At 45.8% G+C, this 24,429-nt stretch overlaps 1 protein-coding gene across 1 annotated transcript in view; it reads left to right on the top strand.

Moving 5' to 3' along the window:
* The window catches only part of U2AF2 (U2 small nuclear RNA auxiliary factor 2), a 529,844-nt gene that overhangs the window by 169,094 nt on the left and 336,321 nt on the right, over positions 1-24,429 (top strand). Inside the window, exon 4 of the mRNA XM_044080728.1 lies at positions 15,002-15,081. Within this exon, the coding sequence (XP_043936663.1) occupies positions 15,002-15,081 (80 nt within the window). The remainder of the gene's footprint in view (positions 1-15,001; positions 15,082-24,429) is intronic.

The following is a 24,429-nucleotide window of genomic DNA, read 5'->3' as shown; positions in this document are numbered from 1 at the left end:
TTCACCAAACGCTACAAACTAGACCAAGTCGCCAGGGCAGGGTTTGCTAGAGCAATCCTGCAAGGATTCTTGGAATCCTTTACCTCCTCCTATTTCTCCTCCTAAGCTGTGGTAGTCTCCCACACAAAATGAATACTGCAACATTGGAGTAGAAGAGCATAGAATACTTGTGTAAAAACTTATCATAATCGTACATGTCCCCTTCCATGTTGCAGTATTCCTTTCCACCCTCCATACCCCCTAATCTTCTCTTAGCTACACGGTCTGGCCTCTGTCCACTGCTTCCACCTCTAAGGCTTATCTAACCACCCTTACAGTAGCATTTGCTGCTATTGTTGGCATCTTGTTCTCCTGACAGGCCACTCCTCTGGGCTTCAAGTTCTGATGTCTGTGCTTGCTGACGTCACATTTATGGTCCCTGGTTTATGGCCCTACATGTGACATCCCATGCACCTACAGCAGCCAGGCAAAAGCTTTTGTATAGGAGCAGACAGACGCCTGAGGTGGAAAATACCACACCAAATGAATACTGCAACATGGAAGAGAAAGGGATATCCATGGTGATGTAAGATTTTACACAACTATTCTTTCCGCAGCTATCCTCCCTGCCTTCTTGGATGTTTTGCATCTTCTAGCAAGACACCATATTTACAAACCCTGCACCAGAAAAAAAGTTTAAGGTGATTGTGGGGTTTTATTCAGAACACCCTCCGCTGATCCATCTGTTTATCACTTGTCCTCAGACAAACCCTCAAGGCTTCTTCAACCACCCTGCTGCCTTTTGAGAAGGATAGCAGGCACCTGGAGAGACTGGGCTAGAAAGTTTATATACATCTGCCAACCTTGCATTTAGGGAAATCAACTACCAAACCCAGAACCCTGCATAGAGAGCTCTGCATACTCTAGATGTACACACGCAACTTAGATCTTATCTTGACAAAACCAAGGGCATCAGGAAATCAGACCAACTGTTTGTATCCTTCCATCTTGGACCCCTTGGGTTGCCAGTCTCTAAGCAAACTATTTCCAGCTGGATTTCGAAATCTGTTACCTTTTACTATGAATGCCATGGTAAGTCCCTCTTTCTCAGATGGGGCACATTCCAGTAGAGCTGTTGGCTCTTCTGGAGCATTTTTCAAAGGGTTGGATACCAACTCCATTCTGGAGGCAGCTACTTGGTCTGCAGTCCATACCGTCAAGCACTACAAACTGGATGTCTCCAAATCCAGGGCAGGTTTTGCGAAGGCCATCCACCATGGTTCCTTGAAAGCTGCTCTGCCCCTATCTCCTCTTTCTCCTTCTCATGAGCTTTTGCATTCTTCCTTGTGAAGAATACTGCAACAGCAGAATAGGAGGACATAGATTATTTGTATAGACTCTTACCATAAAGCTAGATGTGAATTTGTTCAATCTCTACGTTTGTTCTTACACACGGGTTCGGAGCCGATCCTCTGCTCTGAGTCGGCCGCATCACAAGCTCTGCATCTAAGAGAAGCTAGAGACTCAGTCTATATCCCATGATCCTCCCTGCTTTCCCTTAGATCTAGTTTGCCGCTGCAACAAGATCGCGTCGAGAGAGCTCGGGCCAGTAGAATTTTTGTAGATGTATATATTTTCTGTCAGGGCTCTGACAATAGTTTATTATTAGTACTTGGATTAGATAGTTACTAGTATTTTAGGATTGTGTTTAGACTTTGTGTGCAGTGTTTCCATTATTCATATATATATATATATATATATATTCATACAGTTAGTGTGTTGGTTTTTGAATTGTTGCTGCTTAGACATGTCGGAAAAAGCTAAGTCCGGTTTCAAGAGGTGTCAGTGTGGACAAAAAATGTCCATCACGGACAATCATGCTTCCTGCATCTACTGTCTTGGCCCTCTCCACTTGCAGAAGGACTGCTCTATTTGTCATTCCTTTAGTGGAAGGGTCATGGAGAGGCGCAGGAAGCTGATCAACATTGGCTTAATTAAGCCAGACTTTTTGGAAGCCTTAGAGAAGGCTGATCAGACTTCTAGGTCTTCGAAGGGGTCGAAGACGTAGAGTGTCGGAGCCCAGATCATCTGCTCCGAGCACCTCTTCCAGAGTTCGTTCGCAGACTCCACAGACCTCGGAGCTGAGCATCGAACGATTACCTTTGATCGAGCCCCAGGTCTTGGAACCGGTGTCGGAACTGCCTCCACCGTCGATACTTCGATCGGTGCCGTCTTCGGCCCCTTCGACCCGTTCTTCCAGGCCTTTGTCTGATACCGACGTGGATCGTGTGGTACAGAAGCTCATGGAGAACACAGCTCTGTCCAAGCTAATTGTGGTTTCGTCCCAATTCGTGTCGAAACTGGAAGCCCTCCCTGTGTGTCCGGATCCTCCTTCGAGACCTACCCAGTCTTCGGAGCCGGGAGGAGAAGAACCAGTAATGGTGGAACCCTCTGTGCAGAAGCCTTCCATTGTGCGATCGCGCACCACTGACTTCGCCTTCGGAGCCCGTTGAGGAGTCGCGGAGCCTACTGTCTCTCCTTGGTTCCGGGGCCGAGAGCCGTACTGAATTTTCGGTCCCGACTTTCCCCCTCGGGGCCTCGGCGCAGATCAGTTCGGCTCCGTCCTCTGGGTCGGAGCCCCTGGTTCCGGTGTCGGGGAAGCTTCCGTGTTCTTCGGATCCGGAGGAATCCTTGGCCCGGAGCTCGGGGGCTTTCGACCTTATGAGGAAGGTCTTGTCTGAGAAGACATCTATTTCATCGGAGTTATCTTCTCCTTCCCCCAAAGGACCGCGTTCTACTTCTGTTCCCGCGATCCCTCCCAAGAGTAAAGTCCCAACACCTCAGCTAGCCCCAGAGGGTGTCCCCTGTTCCTTGGAGGCTTCACCAGATGCCCCCCTCTGATGAAGTTCCGAGGAAAAGATTGTGCAAGAGGAGGCACATTGATTCCCCACAGGAATCACTAACATTTGACACCGATTTGGATGAGGCAGAGGGGTCCCCACAGTACCCCTCTGAGGATGTCTCGTTTGCTGACATCCTGGAGATCTTAAGACAGAGGGGTGATTGGCAGTCACTTGCCCCCACTGAGAACGAATCTGTGTTGCTGAAGGTGTTTGGGGCTCAACCTTCTACCTCCTGGGTGACCCCGCCCTTCGATGAGCTAATGGACCTGATAACTCGAAGGGCGTGGGAGACACCAGACGCAGTGGAACCAGTACCTCGGAGACCGAACAAGTACATTACAGTCCCCCAGGACAAGACTTACCTTACCAAAGGAGTCCCAGTCGATGCTATGGTGGTAGCGGCAGCCACGGAAAAGGAAATGTCCGAAGCATCTTCCTCTGTCCATCCTCCCAACAAGGATTCTAGGACTATGGACAGGTATGGGAAGCGCATTTTTAGTTCAGCGACTTTTTCCATCCGTTCGCTGAACTACCGGACTCATTTTACTTGACTTCAGAGGGATCTCATTGAGGAGCTGGGAGATGCCCTCCAGGGTAACACAGATGCTGCTGTCTCGGACAAAGTGACAGCACAGCTTAACACCCTCACTTCAATAGTCAACTCGTCCATGAGGCTCATCTCGTATGCGGCCGAAGGTTCAAGTAGGGCTGCAGCCCAGCAATTGCTCTACGTAGACAATCCTGGATGCGGCTGTGCTCCTTTGCGGAAGCCTTTAAGTCTTCCTTTGCCAATGCCCCCTGTGATGGTGCCACCTTATTTGGGCCCAAAGTAAAGGAGACTCTCACTCTGTGCGAGCTGGAGGGTAAGACCCTGTCTGCCGTAGGGGTCCGTTTTTCCACCCCGACTAGACCATACCCCAAAGAGCAAAGAGGCATAAAAATGTGGTTCCATAAGACTCTGGGGATCTTACCAGGCCACACAGAGTGATGCCCCCTCCAGAGGCAGAGGAGGGGGGAGAAATGGAAGACGCCACCCTGGTGGCAGAGGGGGGTCCGCAGCCTCAGGGCGACAGGGATACTGTCCCTGGGAAGTCTTTTCAGCACTCCTGAGCGGTGGCCCGACTGTCCTACTCTGGAGGCAGTCGGGGGTCGCTTGGCTTTGTACCCAGAGGCCTGGTTAAATCTTACTTCAGATTCTTGGGTAAAAAGCATAATAACCAGAGGATACAACATTCCTTTTATGTCCATTCCCCCCGCACAAAAGAGATTTCCAGAATTTCCACCCCATCTGCGAGATCCAGCAGCCTTAGAAATTGCAAAGCTGCTCGAAGAGTCATCCAACCAGTCCCGGTGGACCAGAGAGGATCCGGAACTTACTCAAGGTTCTTTTTAGTTCCAAAGAAGACTGGACTGGAGACCAATATTGGATCTCAGCCAACTCAACTCCTTCATGAGGAAGGAAAAGTTCCGGATGGTCACTGTACAATCGATCCTTCCCTTTATACAGAAGGGCGACTGGATGTGCTCTATAGATCTCCAGGACGCGCACTACCACATCAAAATGGCCAGAGCGTCTAGAGATTACCTGCGCTTCCGGCTGGGGGCCAGTCATTTCCAATTTCGAGCGCTGCCCTTTGGTCTCACCTCAGCCCCCAGGGTGTTCACCAAATGCATGGCAGTAGTAGCGTCTCACCTGAGACAGCTAGGATTCCGGGTGTTTCCGTATCTGGACACTGGCTCCTTACCGCCACCACCGAGCATCGTCTTGTACAAGCCAGGGACTACACACTCAGCCTCTGTTCCCATTTAGGACTCTTAACTTCGAAAAGTCTACCTTATCGCCCTCACAGCGTGTCTCATTCATTGGGGCAGAGTTAGATACAACTGCAACGATAATAAAGCTTCCCCTGATAAGAGTGTCAACTCTCGGGGATCAGGTCGCTATTCTTCAGAGCAAGAAAGCTCCTGCCGCGCAAGTGCTGAAAGTCCTAGGCATGATGGCGGCTTCTCTTATTGCAGTTCCTTTGGGCAGAATGCGCATGAGGGTCCTCCAGTGGCTGCTCTTCGCGTAGTGGTCGTTCCAGGAACTTCCTTTATCACACAACATATTGATCACGGAGTCTTGCAAGCGGGATCTTCAGTGGTGGATGGACAGTCAAGATCTGACAATAGGTCGTCCCTTTGTCCTGCCCAGCCCTGCAGCTACGATAACCACGAACGCTTCTCTGATGGGGGGGGGGGGGACTTTAGGGAAGAACAGTCCAGGGAGAATGGTCCAAAACAGAGTACAATCTGCACATCAATGTTCTGGAGTTGTGAGCAGTGTTTCTGGCGTTGCAACACTTTCATGAATCTTTGCCTCTGGGAACAATAGCAGTTCAGACTGACAATGTCAGTGGTCTGGTACATAAACAAGGCGGAACCAGATCTTACCCATTATGCAGAGAGGCCCTGAGAATTTGGCAATGAGCTGTGTCCACAGGTTGCTTTCTGATAGCAATGCACATCCCGGGGTCATCCAACTTCATTGCGGACAGGTTGAGCAGAGCCATCCTGTTGCCACACGAGTGGTCCTTCAAAACTCAAGTGGTGGAAAAGATTTTCCGCAGATGGGGCCAGCCTTGCTGCGATCTATTTGCATCCCATTTGAATGCAAAATGCAGAAGTTACTTTATAGGTTCATAGGTAGGTACTAGGCTATCGGCCCTAGGGCCCATACAAGCCTAGCCAAAAAATGTACCCTGGCTTTCGCCGCCCACGAAAATTATTTTCCTATGCCCCTGTCGAGCAGAGCCACAGAAGTGATCCCCGGGGTGAATTTCCCATTTCCCATCCAGTCATCAAGATTTTTCTTGAGTGCTAATGAGGAGCTCTATTAGACATAGATAAGCCTGTTCCAGAGTATGGGAAGTCTCTGGGACAGGAATCTATCCCTCCAGCATGTTCTGTTTATTGTGGTGACAAGGTTAAGGTCCCTAGAGCGTGTAGCCCGGAGAGATTGGGATTTCTTTAAGTGGAGCGTGTCCAGCAGCTCTGGGTTTGACATAGCTTTGTATGTTAGGCAGAGATCGCCCCTGAGTAGGCGATATGCGATGGAGTAAAGCTGTAGTTTTTTGAGACGGTCTGCATAGGGCATCTGTTTGAGGCCAGTATTTCTCTTTGTGAGGTATTTCTATGGTCTTTCCAGTTGTTGTAGATGTCTTGTGAGGTACATACCAAAAGGGGCGTTGTACTCTAATGGGTCTGAGTGATGAGTAGAGGGGAACAATGACCTCTCTTTTTTTCTGGATGAGAATCCTTTTGTGATGAGATGAGCCACGTAGAAGGATTTCCTGACCACTGTGGCGATGTGATTATCAAAGGAGAGACTACTGTCCACCTGTGTCCCAAGGTCTCATCACATTTTCGGCATTAAGTAGACTACCAGCTATGTGGTAGTTCATGGGTACGGAGTTTTTACCAAAGGGGATGACAATACACTTTTTGGCAGTGAACTTCAGGCCATGGCTTTGACACAAGGAATCTGTCTCACTTGAGGCCCTTTTGTCGTTTGTCCACATCGTTAGAAGTTTCGATTATGGCTCCTAGTTTGCAGTCTTCTGCAAACTGTTAGCCAAAGACCTTCTGTGTTGGCCTGCACTTCAGAGAACCCTGTGGTACTCCACTTGTCACTGGTCTGATATCAGATTTGGAATACGCTACTTTCACAGTGTGGGTTCTGTCTGTGAGCCAGTTGGCAACCCATCTTATGACATAGGGATTTATACCTAGTTTAGTGAGCTTATCTAGAATTCCAGAGTGGGGGATGGTGTCGAAAGCCTTGGCGAGATCTAGATAAGCTGTGTGAACCATTTTACCATCATCTGTGGCTTTGGTGACTGCTTCAAAGAAGTCAATCAGGTTTAGGAGACATGATCTGCCTTTTACAAATCCAAACTGAGTAGGGTCCAGAATTTGGAGATTGCCAATGTCTTTGTTTGAGTTCCATGATACATTCCATGGCCTTGCAGACCAGGCTCGTCAGGCTAATGGGGCAGTAGTTCCCAGGGTCCGTCGTGGCTCCCCCTTTGTGGAGTGGGATAACTGTCGCAGTGCGCCATTCAGTGGGTACAAAGCCTGAGGTGAGGCTATGAACATGGTACTTGGGTAGGGTGCCAGTTCATTCTGTAGTTCGTGTAGAATGCAGCCTGGGATATTGTCAGGTCCCATGGATGCTGTGTTCTTGGCTTTGGAGAGTGTTTTTTACCTGTGCAGCCGTGATTATAGGAACTTTGCATTCTTCCGGTATAGAGATGGGCCCTCTAGGGGGTGAGAGGGGAGTAAAGTTAGCACTGAACCTATCTGCTAGGATGTTGGCAATATCAGTTGGTTCTGTATATTTAGTGCCATTATGCTGCAACTCAGATCTGAGTGTTCCCATTTAGATTCCTGACAATAGCTATAGAATGCTTTGTGGTTGTCTTGTGGCAATTTTGTTTTTGTAACTAGCTTTGGAGGATTTTATGAGGGATCTCAACTTCTTACTGAGGTTGACCAGGGAGTTCCTCCAATCATGGGATTTTACTCTCTTTGCAACAGTTTCTTCTGTTGTAGAGTTTGTTTATGGCAGAGGACCACCAGATTGTCTTCCTTTTTTTGGAGGAGAACATCTTGGTTCTATTAGGGATAGCATGATCCATGCACTAGTGTAAGTGCTTATAAAGTGCATTTGTGTAGGATTCGGCAGTCATACCTCTATTGTCCGTCTGCATGGGTGTCATGAAGTTTGCCACTTCTGTCTTAAGAAGTGTGAAGTTGGCTTTTGAGAAGTTTTTTATGATGGTTTCCCTAATTGGGGCTGGGGGTGGGATGTAGCTTGTGGTCGGATCTGACCAACGAGCAGTTGACCTCTGGTGTGGAACACCGGTTTCCCATGTTGGTGATGACCAAGTCTAGGATATTGCTGCCCCTGGTGGGGGTGTGAATAAGTTGATCCAAGGCGTTGGAATTTATGAATTCTAGAAAACGTTGAGCAAAAGAGTTGGTACATGAGTAGTTTTCCCAGTTAATGGTGGGGTAGTTGAAATCGCCCATTATTAGGGTGTTGGGTTGTACCCTAATACATTCCAGTGTATAAAGAAATGAGGAGTGTGAATCCTGGGGCATGGTGGGGGGTCTGTAGCAAGCTACAATTTGGATTGTGATCTTGCCCAGAGTTAGTTGCACTTGGGTAATCTCGGATGCATTATGCTGTGCAACTAGCCTGGAGGTGTGGATATCCTTAATGAATATGGACATGCCTCCGCCTTTAATGCTTCTTTCTGGGTTAGGTGGCCGAAAGGTATGGTATGAATTGAAGCCTGGTAATGCAGGGGTGCTCTCTGGAGCTTTGAACCAGGTCTCTGTCACTGCACAGATGTCAATGTTCTCCATTTTAAGGAGTGCCTCGAGTGAGTGCATTTTAAGGTTTAGACTTATAGCAATTAGTAGCATTACCCTCAGATTTTGCTTGCTTGTACCGGTTACGGTGGTGAATTTGTCATTTGAACCTTGCCTAAAAAAGGCACTAAAGGGGTGGCAAGAGTCTTAGCCAGTATCAGGAATCCTAAGGGCGACAGGTGCAGGCCATTTCTGGCAAAGCATCGTGGACTGTCGATCATGTCGGCCCAGGCAGACAAATACTGGATCCCCTTAGAATGACACCAGAAGCTTAGCCAATTGTTGAAGTCAATCATTTTGTCCTTGTACTGTGGTATCATTCTGGGTGATGGCAGGATGCTACTCAGGGTTAGGGTCATACCTGCCTGGGATACAAGATCGGAGAGCTCCTCCATGTCTCTCTTCATGTAGTCCAGGGAGGTACGTCTCTGGTCATTCACACCAACATGGACAATGGGTTTGTACTTACTGTGGAGTGACCTGAGTGCATGCGTTATGTAGCGGATCCTGGCACCTGACAGGCAGCTGACAGTAACTTTTTCCTTGTTTAGTCTAGTGAGTGGAACATCAGTGTGCCTGAGTATAGAGTCACCTATGACTAGAGTGTTGGGTACATTGTTATGCCTTATGGGCTGTGGTTGAGTGGCACACTGAGTTTGTGGGCTATGTGTCATTTGGATTGTGTTGGGGGGTGGAGTTTGCTTGCATTTATGCTTTGGATGTCCCTGATGCTTGGGCAGGTTTTTATTGAGATCTTCCACGAATGTAGGTGTGTGTTTTGTGTTTCTATGTGTGTGTTTTGGTGGTGTGGGTTTTGAGGGACTATGTGATGAGTGTGGTGCAAGTGTTTACCCTCTCCTCTTGACTGTCTAGTCCAGTCTTGGGTGAAGAGCTTTGCTTCCAGTTTGGCTATATAAGTGCATCTCTCACAGGTTGTAGTGTTGGGTGGTAGGAGGAGAAGGGTTGTCTGTGTACATGAGGCAATTGCTGCATTGCCCCAAGATGCCCAGATTCATCAGGTAGACAGGAGAAATCACTGGGAGCTGACCCTTAGACATGCCTGGATAAGTGCTTATTTATTAAGTACTAAAAACTGCTTTCCACTAGACAAGTGAGGAAAGTTGAGTGCTGTCGTAATTTGCAGCTTATGTAGTGCTTACAATGAGTTCTGAACAAGTGCAGAGTTCAAAGAAACAGATTTGAGTGCTGAAACTAGAAAACTGGCTAGTTATAAGGAAAAAAAACTAAGCTAGAAGGCTTCCCTCCAACACAGAAGGGCTTGGGGGGGCTCGGAAGCCTACAAACAGTCTATACCACTTAACAAGAAAGGCAGGAAACAAGCTTAGATTTTTTTTTTCTTCCGTTTCCCAGATGCTCTCTTTGTACACAGTAGGAGTGCCTGAAATCAGAATATGATCTCACTGCACTCAGTTGAGTATGCAAATGAGATGGGCCCAGAAGGAGTATCCAAACAAATTTACAAGAGGGGTGGGCAGTTTCAAGGCCACTAAGATTAACACCAAAACAAAAACAGGGAGGGAGGGACTAACTGAAGAGCAGAGTCAAAACTTCCAGTTCAGTTAATATATATTCCTGCAACACAGTTAAATCAATTTAAATACTGTGTTCTTTGGAAAAAAAGTGCAGATAAAGGTACTTTAATTCTCTTATACGTCCAGTTGAATACAGTTAGATCTTAGCCGGCCAAAGCTGAGGTTTTTAAGCAGAAAATATTTCAAACTGTACCACTTAAATAGTCCTACTTCCCCCTCCAGGGAGTGTCCCCAGGGACGCTCTAGTGCACGATTGGCCCCCGGGTCTCCTGTACGCATTTCCCCCTGTTCCTTTGATACCCAAATTTCTTCAGAAAGCCAGGAACCTGGAAAGGACGATCATCCTAATAGCACCATTTTGGCCTCGACAGATCTGGTTTCCCTTCCTTCGATCCCATCAGAGGAACCTTGGATTTTGGACCCAGTACCAGACCTGTTGACTCGCTCGTCGGGCGTTCCTCATCCATCCCTTCAATCCCTCAAATTGACAGCTTGACTGCTCCGCTTCCTGTTTAGCCAGGTTGAACCTTTTGTCCCCCGCAGTACAACACATTCTAATTTCTTCCCAAAAAGCTATACAGGAGCAAATGGAAGTGTTTTGTGTGTTGGGTGTCAGATCAAGGTGTTGATCCATTGGTGGCCCCGCTACGCAAAATATTGGAATTTTTATCTATACTTTTTCATGAAGGGGCCTCTACATCCACCATAAGAGTACAGTTAGCGGCCATATCTTAACTTCCATGTAGGTGAATGGGGTTCTACGATTATGTCCCACAGGCTTTGTAAGGCCTTCATGAAGGGTACTTTTCACCTTCGCACACCCATTCGAGAGCCAATTTTTCCATGGAATTTGAACTTGATGTTGTCCTAGCTTATACTATCACCCTTCGAGCCTGCTTCATCGTGTCTACTTAAGTTTTTGTCATGGAAGACTCCCTTTCTTATTGCTGTTACTTCAGCTCAAAGAATTTCGGAGCTACAGGCCTTGTTGGTGAGACCACCTTACATGACTTTCCATCCAGAGTTTCCTTACGCACAAACCCGTCATTCCTCCCCAAAGTCTGTTCTGTGTTAAATATTAACCAATCTATAGCACTCCCTACGTTTTTCAAAAACCATTCAAATAAATTGGAATACATGTTGCACAAATTGGATGTACATAGGCAGATGAGATTTTACCTAGACAGAACTAAAGATTACAGGAAGTCTTATCAGCTGTTTGTGTCATTCGCAGACAGTAGGAAGGGCATGGCGGTAACAAAAGGTACCTTATTCAAATGGCTTTGAGTGCATACATTTTGTTCATTCAGCTACAAATCAACCACTGCCTTTCAAGCCTAAGGCTAATTCTCCTAGGGCCATTTCTACTTCATTAGCCCATGCAGCTCGCTTACCGTTGGTCACTTTGCGCGGCAGCGACGTGGGCAAAGCCTCATACATTTATCACACATTACAAAGTGGACAAGGCCTCTAAGGACAGGACTTCCTTTGGTTCCACTGTGCTCAGGAACGTTCTTCCGTGAGTCACCCAGGGTAACGGAGCTAGGGACGCTTCCCGTGTGTAAGAACAAATGGCGAGATTGAACAATTTCACATAAAGAAGTTATGTCTTACCATAACGTTCCATGTGAATTGTTCATCTCGCCTTTGTTCTTACATTCCCTCCCTCCTTCCCCCACCACGTTCTGGAAGAACTGGTATGACTAGAGTTTGGTCTATTTCTGAGTGAGTTGCATTATCCCCTCATTGCTGGGTTGCATTCCACCTTTACACCTATATGTGTTGTAGTTCTAATGTCTCAGTGTTAGGTGTGTGATTGCATAGGCGTTCGACGCAGTTGGTGGTAGAGCGGGATGGTTTCTTGCAAACTAGATCTGAGGGATAGCAGGGAGGATCATGGGATATAGACGGTCTCGAGCTTCTCTTAGATGCAGAGCTTGTGATGCGGCCGACTCTGAGCCGAGGATCTGCTCCAAACCCGTGTGAAAGAACAAAGGTGAGATGAACAATTCACATGGAACGTTATGGTAAGACATAACTTCTTTTTCTTCTCTGTTGCAGTATTCTATCCCACCCTCCAACTCCCTGCATTTGTTCTTCCTCAAATGTACCAGTCTTGCATACCTATTTCTCATGCATTCTCCTTGGGGCACTCCGTTATGAGGATGGTGTGTGCATACATTGCTTTTATGGCGTATTTCCGATAGCAGTCTGTGTGACATACCACACACCTTAGGCTCTTAAGACATTTGTATATTGGCTGTCTGGTCACTTGACATGTCTCCCTCATGTGAATAACACTAACAGAGAAGAGAAGGATGTCTAGCATTATGGTAAGGTTTTACACAACTAACCTTTTTTCCACCTACTACAGCTGGCTAAGAAAAAAAAATTCCTCTAACAGACTTGCTGACTGAAGGAGGATATCCTGATCCCATCTCTGGCTTCATCCTTCAGTTTGGAAGATACAGCTCTACTAGCCTATGTCACCTTTTTTTCCCCAAAAAATGTTTGTCATAATGAGGAAGGTCAGGAACTCAAGCACTAGGAAACTGTACATGGTTAAATGGAAAGGTTTATTTAAATTCAAAAGGAGGTACTTACTGGCCACATGTATAGAAGTACTAGTGGTCCAGAAATCTTCATCAGAATTTTTCTCAGGCTTAGCTCCATCAAACTCCACCTGTCTGCCACTGCATTGTGTACCCCTGGATATCCCTTTATTCAAGGAGAATAGAACAGTTCCTTGTGGAGTCATGCACATCAGGCCATCAAAGACTGCAATGGTACTGTATTGGCTCCTGTAGGTTATGTTGGAAAAACTGCCACTTCCATGAGAGAGATTGTGAGCTGATCCTTCTATCTCAGGATAATTGTCAGCCTAGTGTCAGTAACCTTGTTCTTTGAATTAGTCACTCATGAAAGTAACCCTCCTCTTTTCCCATGCTAATGATAGAAGTGTCACTAAACCAGGCTGTGTGCAATTCTTCATTTTTCTAAACTTTAGCACAAGGATGATAATTGTGTTCCTTCGATTTGTACACAGTTTGTTTTAGTAGCAAAGGCCTGCAGAAGAGCTAACCAGCTCCTCATAGCTTTTGGGGGAAAACAAGAATGGAATGTCAGCCAGCTCCATGGCGTAGAGGGTTAAAGCCCTGACTTTGTCAAAGGTGATCCAAGTTTGAATGGCAGCTCAAGCACCTGTAAGAGCTGATGAACAAGGATATTAAGCAGCGATTGCTAGCTTGCCCTTCCTAGGGGGAGGAAGGTGACTGGATTGCCACTTGAGGGACACCTAGTGGGAGCAGTAGGTGTTAACCCCATAGAAGCTGAGCCTAATGAGTGCTCGCCGCCCTGTTCATGTTGCATAGTAAGCAGAGGGGAGTTCACGGTGGAGGGACTTGTCCCCAGGAAGGGGATTGTAGTAAGAGAGCTGCCATGGGGAGAGTGTAGACCATCTCACAAGGCTAGAAAGCTGTCCTGTTATATGCCACTGAAACTCTCACCAGTGGAGTGTACAAACTGAGCAAATAGGCCCCAAGACTGACCTTACCATGGGATTACAGTTCCCACTGATGCTGCATAAATGGGACTGACTGGTTATAGGCAGAGGTGCCACTGAACTTGTTCTTTCCAGGATGTTTTAATAAAAAAATGTCAAGGTTAGTCTTGAGTTGGATTTTAAGACTTTTCCCGACTTTAGGTTTTTTGAGATCAGAAGATGCCCAGTGGTACAATCTTTCCTTTATTTTTTATTTTTATTAGGAAAAGAGTTCTGTTGAATTGGAGATAATAGATTAGAGTGCAGAATGAAGGTAGGTGTGGGGTTTGTACAATTGTAAAGTGAACTTGTGTTTGTTGTAATTCAGTAGTAAGAATGTCTGTCATGTCAGGAATACTTTGAGTGTATAATTTCCTGCCCTTGTGTGACAGTTTGGATGGTGGTTATTTGGTTGTAACAAATTGAGTAAGAAGTAAGCCTCTTTGTATCACCCTTGCTAGTCCATATTCATTTTGACATCACTTTGTGCGCAAGTGATATTTGTTTGTGTGTTAAAATTCATAACAATTCCACCTGTTATCTCTATGGATGTGTCACAGTTACCTGTAGCACATTGAAGAAAGTTGTGGGGGTATTCCGTCATTTTCACTGTTCCAGAAGAGATGGACTTTAATATGGACAGGTCCAAATGTTTTTTTTAAAGAAATTAATGATCATTCTAGGTTGATGCTTCCTTTGCAGGCCCCTTTTTTGTGGTACTTTTTGCAGGCGTTCCTTCATATTACATTGTTCATGAAGAGATGGGCTTTAAAAAAAACATTTGGACCTGTCCATACTGAACAAATTAAGGATAATTCTAGTTTGATGCTTACTTTGCAGGCCTCTTTTTTATGGTACTGTTAGCAAGATCTGCCTAGTCACCTTGAACTGGAAAAGGATGCCTTTATGCAAGTCCTTATTCACACTGTGCCTCATCTTAGATTACTTTTGAGATGGGTGTAGAATGGGGTTAAAGTAAGACAATTGCACTCCTTTCCTTCTAGAGGTAGTGGTCCACTTTTGATTGGGAACACTGAAAAAATCTGTTAGAGCATCACTGGCAGTATAATGTTCAGAATTTCTTAGAATTCATTAGTGTTCTGAAATGTGTGCTGCATTTATCACTGCATATCGGGAGACCTCTGGTACAGTGTAGGCCATTTGATATTTGGTTGATTTTCATTGAATGTGATTAAGACTATGAAGTTTAGTTGTAAGAGGTAGGAAAATGCTGAGCACAGAAGTCTATACGCAGACACCTGTTCTGTAGAGAGGAAGAAACTTCCAGAATTTGAGTGGGAAGAGGTGATATTATGCAAACATATGCATATTTTAAAATTTGCAGTAAAAAGGGGCTCCCTTGCTACTAGACAGCAGAAAGAGCTTTTTTTGAACTGATTAAATTGGACTAGAAACCAGTAGGTGAGGGAGAATATGGAAGGGGTGGGTAGATGACCCTGAGAAACTAATTGATTTGCTGAGATTAATGTGCTTGGATGTTCAGGTGTGTGTTATAAGTTAAGTCTGTAGTAGTGCATGCTGATTGTGATTATAGAACCATACGGTATTAACTGATGCAAGCTTGAAATGTGGCAATTTTTCCACAGGTGTTGTTTCAACAGTTGTTCCAGACTCTGCACACAAATTGTTCATTGGTGGATTGCCTAATTACCTTAATGATGATCAGGTGAGTTATTTGATCTGCAGTTTTTTATGTGCATTGTGCATACGTTTGTCTGAACAGACCTCCAGTAGTTTTTTTAAAATATAGTTAATTAAGTTGGTTAGTGTGCTTTCAGTCTTTCGGCTTTTCCCAGTTAGGGATCGCCACAGCGGAATGCCGGTCCGCTAATGATTGGCAGTGGATTTTTACAGTGCAGAGTTTCCAGCCCGATGCCTAACCTTCGAAGAAGGCAACACCCATTCACGCACCTACCTGCATGTCTTTAAATATCACTCGACAGCGGGGAGGACATGCAGACTCCACACACAAGGTGCTCCAGGTGAGAATCGAACGGGAGAACCTCTTGCTGCGAGGCTACAATGCTAACCACTGCACCACCACGGTGCTTTAAGTGCTAGATGCATATCAAGTGAGCTTTAATACATTTTGGTGAAAGCAGGGCTAGTTTGATGTCATTCTTGATCATGCATTGCTGACCTGTCCCATTACAAGTCACCTACTAGTTTTTCTTTTTTCGAATACTGAGCTGACTGGAATGTTAATGCTATTGAAGAATCTGTTTTGTTTAATAACAGGACTTGAATGCAAGGAGCTGAATTGGCCTCAAAATAGAGCTTTATTTCTTGAAAAGTACAGAGGAGCCAGTCAGCTTTTACTGTGCTTAAGTTGTGTTGGGAATATCTTTCTGTATATGAGGGATTCTGGGCACCCCAATTGGGGGCATGTCTTTGGAGGGACCCATGCATTTCAGTTTTTGTAACAATTCTGTTTTTAATGTGCTTTCTTTTTAATTACCAATTTACTTGTCATTTTGGGATTGTTACGGTCCTACGAGATTTTGTTTGCAAGCTAAAGGTTCTTCACTCTGCAGTATCTGATGATCATCGTGCATACAGCTGCAGTCAACAGATGGGTTATCCTGTCGTCAGGCGGGTCCTCGGTCGGCCGAATTCCAAAGTCTAGGTCTGGCGTCGGGTGTCGTCTCTTCTTCCCTGACAGTGCGGCAGGGGTATAAAAGAGCCAGCCGACGCCATCTTCTTCCGTCTTTCTTGCCGCGCGGTGCCCGAAGCAGAAGCAGTTCGCAAGTGCCGGTCGGCCAGCTCCTGAGATTTACGAAAATATTTCAGCCGAAGTCTTCTTGAAAGCTAAGTACCCCATTGGGGAAACTTTTCTTGCCTCTGACCGATGTCAGACAAAGTTAATAATTGCATTTCATGTGGGAAGCAAATACCGCATAAGGATTTCCACTCTTTCTGTATTCCTTGCATAGGCCCAGACCACGACATCTCGGCCTGCCGTTTTTGTGCTAGATTCAACAAACGCACTATTAAGCGTCGGGCGGAGTTCGCCCTTCACTATTTTGGTAAAAAATTTAATTGTCGGATACTCCGACTCCAGTTTTGAGTAAAAGGCGTAAAGATAAGGACTGACATACAAGGTCCGCGACTTCTACTGACACCCCGCTAAGGCCGACTACCGGTTCTCCGGTTCTCAGCGAGGCGCCTACGCAGCCCCTGAGTACCGATGACATTTCATTACCGGTGGCTTCAGTACCCGAGGTCGCAGGCTCCTTGGTCCCCATTCCAACTACAGATACCGACGCCACTCTTGGCGGGGAAACTCAGAGTTTAGACGGGCCTGCCATTTCTCAAGGTGTCTTCAGGCCTTCCTCCTTCTCTATTAAAGCTTTCACAAAATCTAAAGCAGCCATGAAAACTAAAAAACAGGGACCTCAGACCCCCTCTCAAGGCCCCATGCCTAAAAAACAGATGCTCAAAATGGCTGAGGATTTGATTACTCTTATCAAGGGTTCTCAACCCCCCTCGGACAAAAGGCCCCGATTAGAGGAAGACTACCCTTCCTCAGATCAAGCTTATATTACCTCTGAACATTCTGAGGACCAGGACTATACCTATTCTCCTTTTGAAGACTCTGATGCAGAGGAGTCTATTCCCTCGGTCTCCCCCCCTGAGGACTACTCTTTTGGGGAAACCCTGCATACTTTGAGGGAACACTTTCACTGGGAAGGCCAAGATTACTCAGATTCCAAGAAAAGGCTCAGGGATTTTCTCTTGCTCCCCCAGCATAGGCCCCTGGCTATCCCTCCTGTTTTAGATATATTAGATGTGTACACAGAAGCCAGCCTCAACCCATATTCTTTACCTCCAGCTCTTGTTAAACCAGACTGGTATTACCGGGTTCCTGATTCACACCAGTTTCTATACAAAAGCCATACTGCTGACCCAGAAACTATTTCACAGGGTCCCAAGGGAATTAAGGCCTCTACTGCTAAAAACCCATTACCTTCAGAGAGATTCCAGAGCTTTAGAAAGGTGGGGGGAAAAGGTGTATACCTCGGCCACTTTAACCATGAGGGCATTAAACTGTCAGTTTCATATGTTGAAGTATCAACAGTTTTTATCTCAGTTGAAAAGCAAAATGACACAACCAGAACAACCAGATTTAAAAGAGTTGCAGGATTTATTGCATGGTGCAGAGCAAGTGGGTAAACATACCTTGCAGTGTGGTTTTAATGCTTTAGAGGCCTCATGTAGAGCTGCTGTTACATGGTCTGTCATACGTAGACATGCTTGGCTCAAAGAGCAAGCCTTACCAGATCATGTCAAAGCTAAATTACTAGATGCACCTCTTCAAAAAAATATATTGTTTGGTGTTAAAGCTGAGGAGGTACTAAAGAAAATGGAGGAAGAAGCAAGATCAATGCAAACAGTGAAAGATTTCCTGCAGGTACAACCTCCACGTTTCAGCAGAAACTGGCCTTCAAAAACATTGGTCCTTTACAGCCACGGACAGACCTCAGAGGCAGATACAGACGCCCGAGGGGTAGAGGGCAATCTCAAGGATCATTCAGAGCCAGACGATGGCAAGCACCAACCCCAAGAGGTGGAGAAGATAGATCACAGTCATTCAGAAAGCAGACACAATGACTTCCCCCTTTACCTGCCAAGCAAAGCTTTAATGGCAGCACCTTTGGGCAGAAAACTGGCATTCTCAAAAAATTGGCATATTGTCACAAAAGACAAATGGATTCTGGATATTATAGACAGAGGCTACAGATTCCACTTTAATACCCTTCCAAAAATGAGGCATGCCAAACCTGCCACAAAATCAAAGGGCAGAGGCACAAAAACAAATTTCAGCTCTCATGGACATGAAAGCTATTCAAGAGGTACCTGCAAAAGAACAAGGTCAAGGGTTTTATTCCAGACTATTCCTGGTACCAAGGAAAGACAAAGATTGGAGACCTATTTTAGACCTATCCATCCTAAACACATTTACAGGTACCAAAATTCAAGATGCTCGCATTACAGCAGCTTCTTCCCATGCTGGGCAAGGAGTCTTGGCTGGTAACATTGGACCTCAAGGAGGCATACCTGCATGTCCCTATCAGACAAGATTGCAGAAGATACCTCAGATTTCTTGCAGGTTCAACCCATTCTCAATTCTCTGCATTGCCCTTTGGCTTATCTACTGCGCCCAGAGTGTTTACGAAATGCCTGGCATCAGTAATTGCCTTCTGCAGACTTCAAGGAATACAAATATACCCATATCTGGATGACTGCCTGATCCAAGCGGACAGCAAGGACATACTTCTGAAACACCTGGCGTTTGTAATAAAACTGTTGAACTTTCTGGGATACACAGTCAACAAAAAGAAATCAAAACTAATACCCTCTCAAAAATAATTTTCCTGGGTGCCAGCTTGAATACAACCACCCAGATGGCCTACCTCACGCCAGACAAACAAGGGCAACTATCTCAATACTTCAGCAAAATGGCAACCTTCACCAGGCTGACTGCAAGGAAAGTCCTGCAGGCTCTGGGATTCATGGCATCTTGCATCCTTCTGATCCCATGTGCAAAGCTGCATATGAGGAAACTTCAATGGTACCTAAAAACTTATGGTCTCAACACAGCCACAGTTTGGAAACAATTATACCACTCATTCCATGTCTTCAAAAGGAATTTCTGTGGTGGGCTCAAGCATGCCAAAGAAACATAGGTCTCCCTTTCTGCGTACCTCAAGCAACTCAAATCATCACAACAGACGCCTCGGTCTACGCCTGGGGGCACACATGACAGATCAGTGCATTCAGGGAAAATGGTCCCAAAAAGAGAAGCACCTACACATCAACCAAAAGGAAATGCTAGCAGTGCAAAATGCTATTATGGCCTTCAAAGACCTACTGCATCCAGGCCAGCTATTGATAAGGACAGACAACACCACGTTGATGTGGTACATAAACAGGGGGGGAACTCATTCATACCCCCTGTGCAGACTAGCCATGACCCTATGGAACACAGCTCTGGAATTGCAAATCCAACTTCAGGCACAATTCCTGCCAGGGAAGGAAAACACACTGGCAGACAGCCTAAGCAGAAATATGACAGATCCACATGAATGGAAGTTGCATCCTCAAGTTTTCGCAAAGATAACTCAGGCATGGGGACAGCCAGACATAGATCTCTTTGCTACCCACAGAAATTACCAATTGAAAAAATTTTGCTCAAGGACCCATCATCCACAGGCCTGGAAAGTGGACGCACTTTCTTTCAATTGGACAACGTTGACAGTCTATGCCTTTCCGCCTCTTCCTCTGCTGCCCAAAGTTCTATTAAAAGCCACAGCAGAGAGGCCGAAAATGATTCTCATTGCTCCAGATTGGCCAAGACAACACTGGTATCCGCTCCTGAAGAGCCTGACACATTCCCCACCATGGATCCTACCTCTAGTGCCTCTTCTGTTGTCCCAGCACAACTTCAAAACTCTTCACAGCCAGCTCAAAACCCTAAATCTAGCTGCATGGAGAAACCCTTGATTTCCCAACAGACCCTCCTCTCCAAGGAGGTGCAGGATGTCATCTTGGATGCCAGAAGACCTTCTACTAGAAAAGCCTACTCCGCCAAATGGAAACGATTTTGTGCCTGGAATCAGAAAAAGGGCCAGAATCCTTGGGTAATAAATTTACCTCAAATTTTACAGTACCTAGCCGAGATGTTAAACAGTGGACTTTCCTTCTCCTCCAAAATCCACGCTTCAGCCATTTCTGCACAATACAACACAGATCCTCCTTTATTCTCTCATCCTTTCTTAAGACAGTTCCTCAGAGGGGCAAAAAATATAAAACCCCCATGGAAACCACCAGTCCCTGCTTGGGACCTCAACTTCATATTGGAAAAGCTGGCCCTTCCTCCATTTGAGCCAGCTGCTTCAACAGAACTACAATACTTGTCATGGAAAACAGCCTTCCTTCTGGTTATCACCTCAGCACACAGGGTTTCAGAACTACAGGCCCTCATGGCTGGGCAACCTTTCATCATTTTCCATCAGGACAGAGTTTCCTTACGAACCAACCCTACCTTTATGCCAAAGGTAGTATCCAGTGTAGCCTTGAATCAGACTATCTACTTGCCTACCTTTTACCCTAACCCACAAAACAAAGGGGAAAGACTACTGCATTCTTTGGACATTCACAGACAACTTCGTTATTATTTGGACAGGACAAAGCCATTCAGGAAATCCGAGCAACTCTGTGTCCTATGCTACAGGTGCTCAAGGAAAGGCCATCTCCAAACAGACAATCTCAAAATGGATAGCCCACTGCATACGCTTTTGTTACTCATTTCATGGAAAATCTGTGCCTTCAAGCATTAGATCCCACTCCACAAGGGCCACAGCTACCTCTGCAGCTTTCCTCAGGGGGGTTCCTACCAAGGACATTTTGGAAGCAGCCACTTGGAGTTCAGTGCACACTTTCTCCAAACACTATCACCTTCCACTTTACTCTATATCTAGAGTGGGATTTGCCACAGCTGTCTTGCAGGGCATCCTTGCTCCTCCTAGTTCCACTTGGTGCCTGCCACCCCTACTTAGCTTTGGGATTCTTCCCATCTGTTATGACTGCAGCTGTATGCACGATGAACATAGTACAGTTTTGTACCTACCATAAATGTAGATGTTAAGAGTGCTCATACAGCTGCAGTCCAGGTCCCCCCCCCCCCTCCATCCCCTCTTAGGACAGGCCTTATGACAAACACCTTCTCATACAACCTATTTGGGGTATTCTTTTATGGTGTATTTGCTTGCAACTACTGTTTTTCGATTATTCTATATTGCATGATTACATAAGTTTGTTTTGCCTTCCTTCTGGGGGCACCTGACATCTGGGGCAAGAAAAACTGAAGATGGCGTCGGCTGGCTCTCTTATACCCCTGCCGCACTGACGTCAGGGAAGAAGCGACGACAACCGATGCCAGACCTAGACTTTGGAATTTGGCCGACCGAGGACCCGCCTGACCGCAGGATAACCCGTCTTATGACTGCAGCTGTATGAGCACTCGAACATCTACATTTATGGTGGGTACAAAACTCTACTTTCCCCTTAAGCTTAATAGCGCCTTAAGAGCTTCAGCCTTTTGTCTCAGGAATGTAGCATAGAGAGTCCCCAACTGGCTTTTTTAGTTGGATTAATACCTTCCACCAGTCTAAATTTAGCATTCATATGTTCCAGTGCTTGGGGAAAGTTTGTGTGCTGTGTTATGTCATCTATGTACGAGTGCTTGTTCAGTGTTCTTGCAGTTAAAACTTTTTCTGAAGTTTTATCGATCAGCAGAAGCTCACCTGAATTCTGCAGTAGATGGGGCAGAGTATTCTCTGGGAGCTAGTGGAAGGGTCCTTTTCATGAACTGACAGAGTGGGTGGAACTTCCATCACTGGAAATGGTTCAGAAGATTGGTGAAGACGTAGCCTTTGTAGATACGTCTGCATTAAAATGCATCTATCTCATCAAGGATGGAGCTCTAACTTTGGCAGAAACTTAATGCCATTTTCATGTCTGCATTGGAAATGGAAAAGACTGGGTAAAACCTTTCTGTCTTGCTCTGCTGATGCATTCTGGGGTGCTTGCATCCACTCAGTTGTCTCGGACCTGAAGTTCATCTTGGTTGAACATGGTACATGAAGAACATGGTACTTTGAGTCACCTGGTAACTGATGAGTGAAACTGTACTTGAGGAAACATTTCAGGATATGTCCTCCTAAAGCTTACAAGAGCCAGATGTTAGATGCTTATATGAATCTTGTTCGAGTCATGGTTGTGGGATTTGTCCCTCTCTACTTTGTAGTCACTGTGTTTGCCTAACACCTTGCAGGATCATTTGAGCCCTTGTGCCAGTCCTTCACTGAGGTTGATGGAAGATGCAGGGCTTCACTTTGATACCCATAAAGGCCATTTATGACAGGAGTTCTGCTTGTTATCCCTACTTAGGTGGCCCCTCTTTGCTGTTCCCTGTAGGTCGTGAGATTTCATTCACTGGGATTCGTCTTTGTTCACATTTTCCCTTGCACGCAGTTGATTTGTAAATCAAGGATTTGATAAAACTCTGAACTTAAGACTGTGCAGTGCTTCAGTGTCATAGCTTGATTTTGGTCTTGTGTGAAAGGAAACTCAAGTGTGGGGATGAATGGCATTTTCAGCACTAGTAGCTGCTATATGCTGAAATAGAATGCAGCAGTTGTGTGCCTATCTGCTGTGGAACCCAAGTATACACAGTAAAGTGTGAAAGCTGAAGTGTTCAGCCTTAGAAGAATTTTTGAACCCTTTTGTGAGGTTGCTGTACAACCTCAGTTTTCTAGAAAATGTTTTGCCACGTTAGGTGCCTCTCATCTTGCTTTCGTGTTAGAGTAATTTTACATGCCTTGTGCTTGTCTGGTTGTTTGGAGATTTTGGAGGTCTTTTTAAAGATCCTCAGCAAGAGTACTGGAAGTGTTCACTTTTCACTATTGCAGTAGTTATTTTTGGGATTTCCTGCATTGGAAGCCCATGGCTGGCCCATATACCAGACATTTGATCCATTTCCAGGCCCATCTGACATTCTGTTCTCCAACTCTAGTGCAGCATCATTTTGTTCTTGTTGATGTTCATCGTGTTACACTGCTGCAGTCATTACACTTGGGTTCTCCTGCCATCAGTCGGTTCCCCAGTCGGCCTGAGTTCCAAAGTCTTGGTACGGCGTCGGTTGCTGTCGCCTCCTCCCTGATGTCAGTGCAACAGGGGTATATAAGATGCAGCAGACACCATTTTCTTCAGTCTTTCTTGCCGCATGGTGCCCAAAGCAAAAGCAGTTGGCAAGTGCCGGTCGGCCGACTCCTGAGATTTTCATTTCCAAATCCAGAACCGAAGTCTTCTACAAAGCTAAGTACCCCGTTGGGGAAACGTTTTCTTGCCTCAGTCCGATGTCAGTAAAAGTTAATAACTGTATTTCTTGTGGGAAGCAAATACCTCATAAGGATTTCCATTCTTATTGCATCCCATGCCTAGGCCCAGACCATGACGTCACTGGTTGTCAGTTTTGTGCTATGTTTAACAAGCGCACTATTAAACGGTTTGATTTCGCCCGACATTATTTTGGCAGAAAATTTAATTATACGATGCCGTCGGAACTTCCGACTACCGCAATTCATAAAAAGCAGACAGGCATCCGAGGCCCAAAACTGACGAAGCCTCTTCTAGGCCAGTAGCTGGTTCTCCGGTTTTCAGCGAGGCGCCTTCGTAGCCCCTGACTACCGCTTCTGCAGAACCACAGGCAGCCACCAACTCCTTAGTGGGGATGGCTGGGCCATCGGACTCCCAAGTTTTGCAGACTACCGAAACCGACCCTGCAGAGGGATCCGGTGTACAGGAGCCACCTGCAAATTCAGAGGGTGTCTTCAGACCTAGTCAGCTTAGTCTTAAACCCTCTTCTAAGTCTAAACTGCCACTTAAATCAAAGAAATCAGTCTCCAGGACAGGCCTTCATGTCTAAGAAACAACTGCTCAAAATGGCCGAAGACCTGATCAGGGGGTCCCATCCCCTTCCTGATAAAGGCCCAGACAGGATGTGGATTATGACTCCGACCAGATGTCCATTTCCTCTGAGTCTTCCTCAGACCTAGGTTATTCTTTACCCCCTTATGAGGATTCTGATGCTGAGGAATCCATTCCATCAGCCTCTCCATCAGAGGATTACTCTTTTGGGGAAACTTTGCACAACATGAGGGAGCATTTCCATTGGGAAGGCCAGGATTCTGAATCCAAGAAAAGGCTCAGAGAATTTCTACTTTTTCCTCAACACAGACCTCTGGCTATTCGCAAGTGTTGAATATTGTGGATGATGTGTATACTGAATCCAGTTTAAATCCTGATTTCTTACCTCCAGCTCCAGTTAAACCAGACGGGTATTAGAGTCCCTGACTCTCACAAATTTCTGTATAAAAGCCCAGTGGCAGACCCAGAGACCATTTCCCAGGGACCCAAAGGGGTCAAGGCCTCATCAGCAAAGAACCCAGTT

The sequence above is a fragment of the Protopterus annectens genome, chromosome 1.part1 (genome assembly GCF_019279795.1).
Source record: "Protopterus annectens isolate FY-2018-M chromosome 1.part1, PAN1.0, whole genome shotgun sequence".
In the NCBI taxonomy this organism is placed as follows: domain Eukaryota; kingdom Metazoa; phylum Chordata; order Ceratodontiformes; family Protopteridae; genus Protopterus; species Protopterus annectens.
This window is presented reverse-complemented; position numbering and strand designations above follow the sequence as displayed.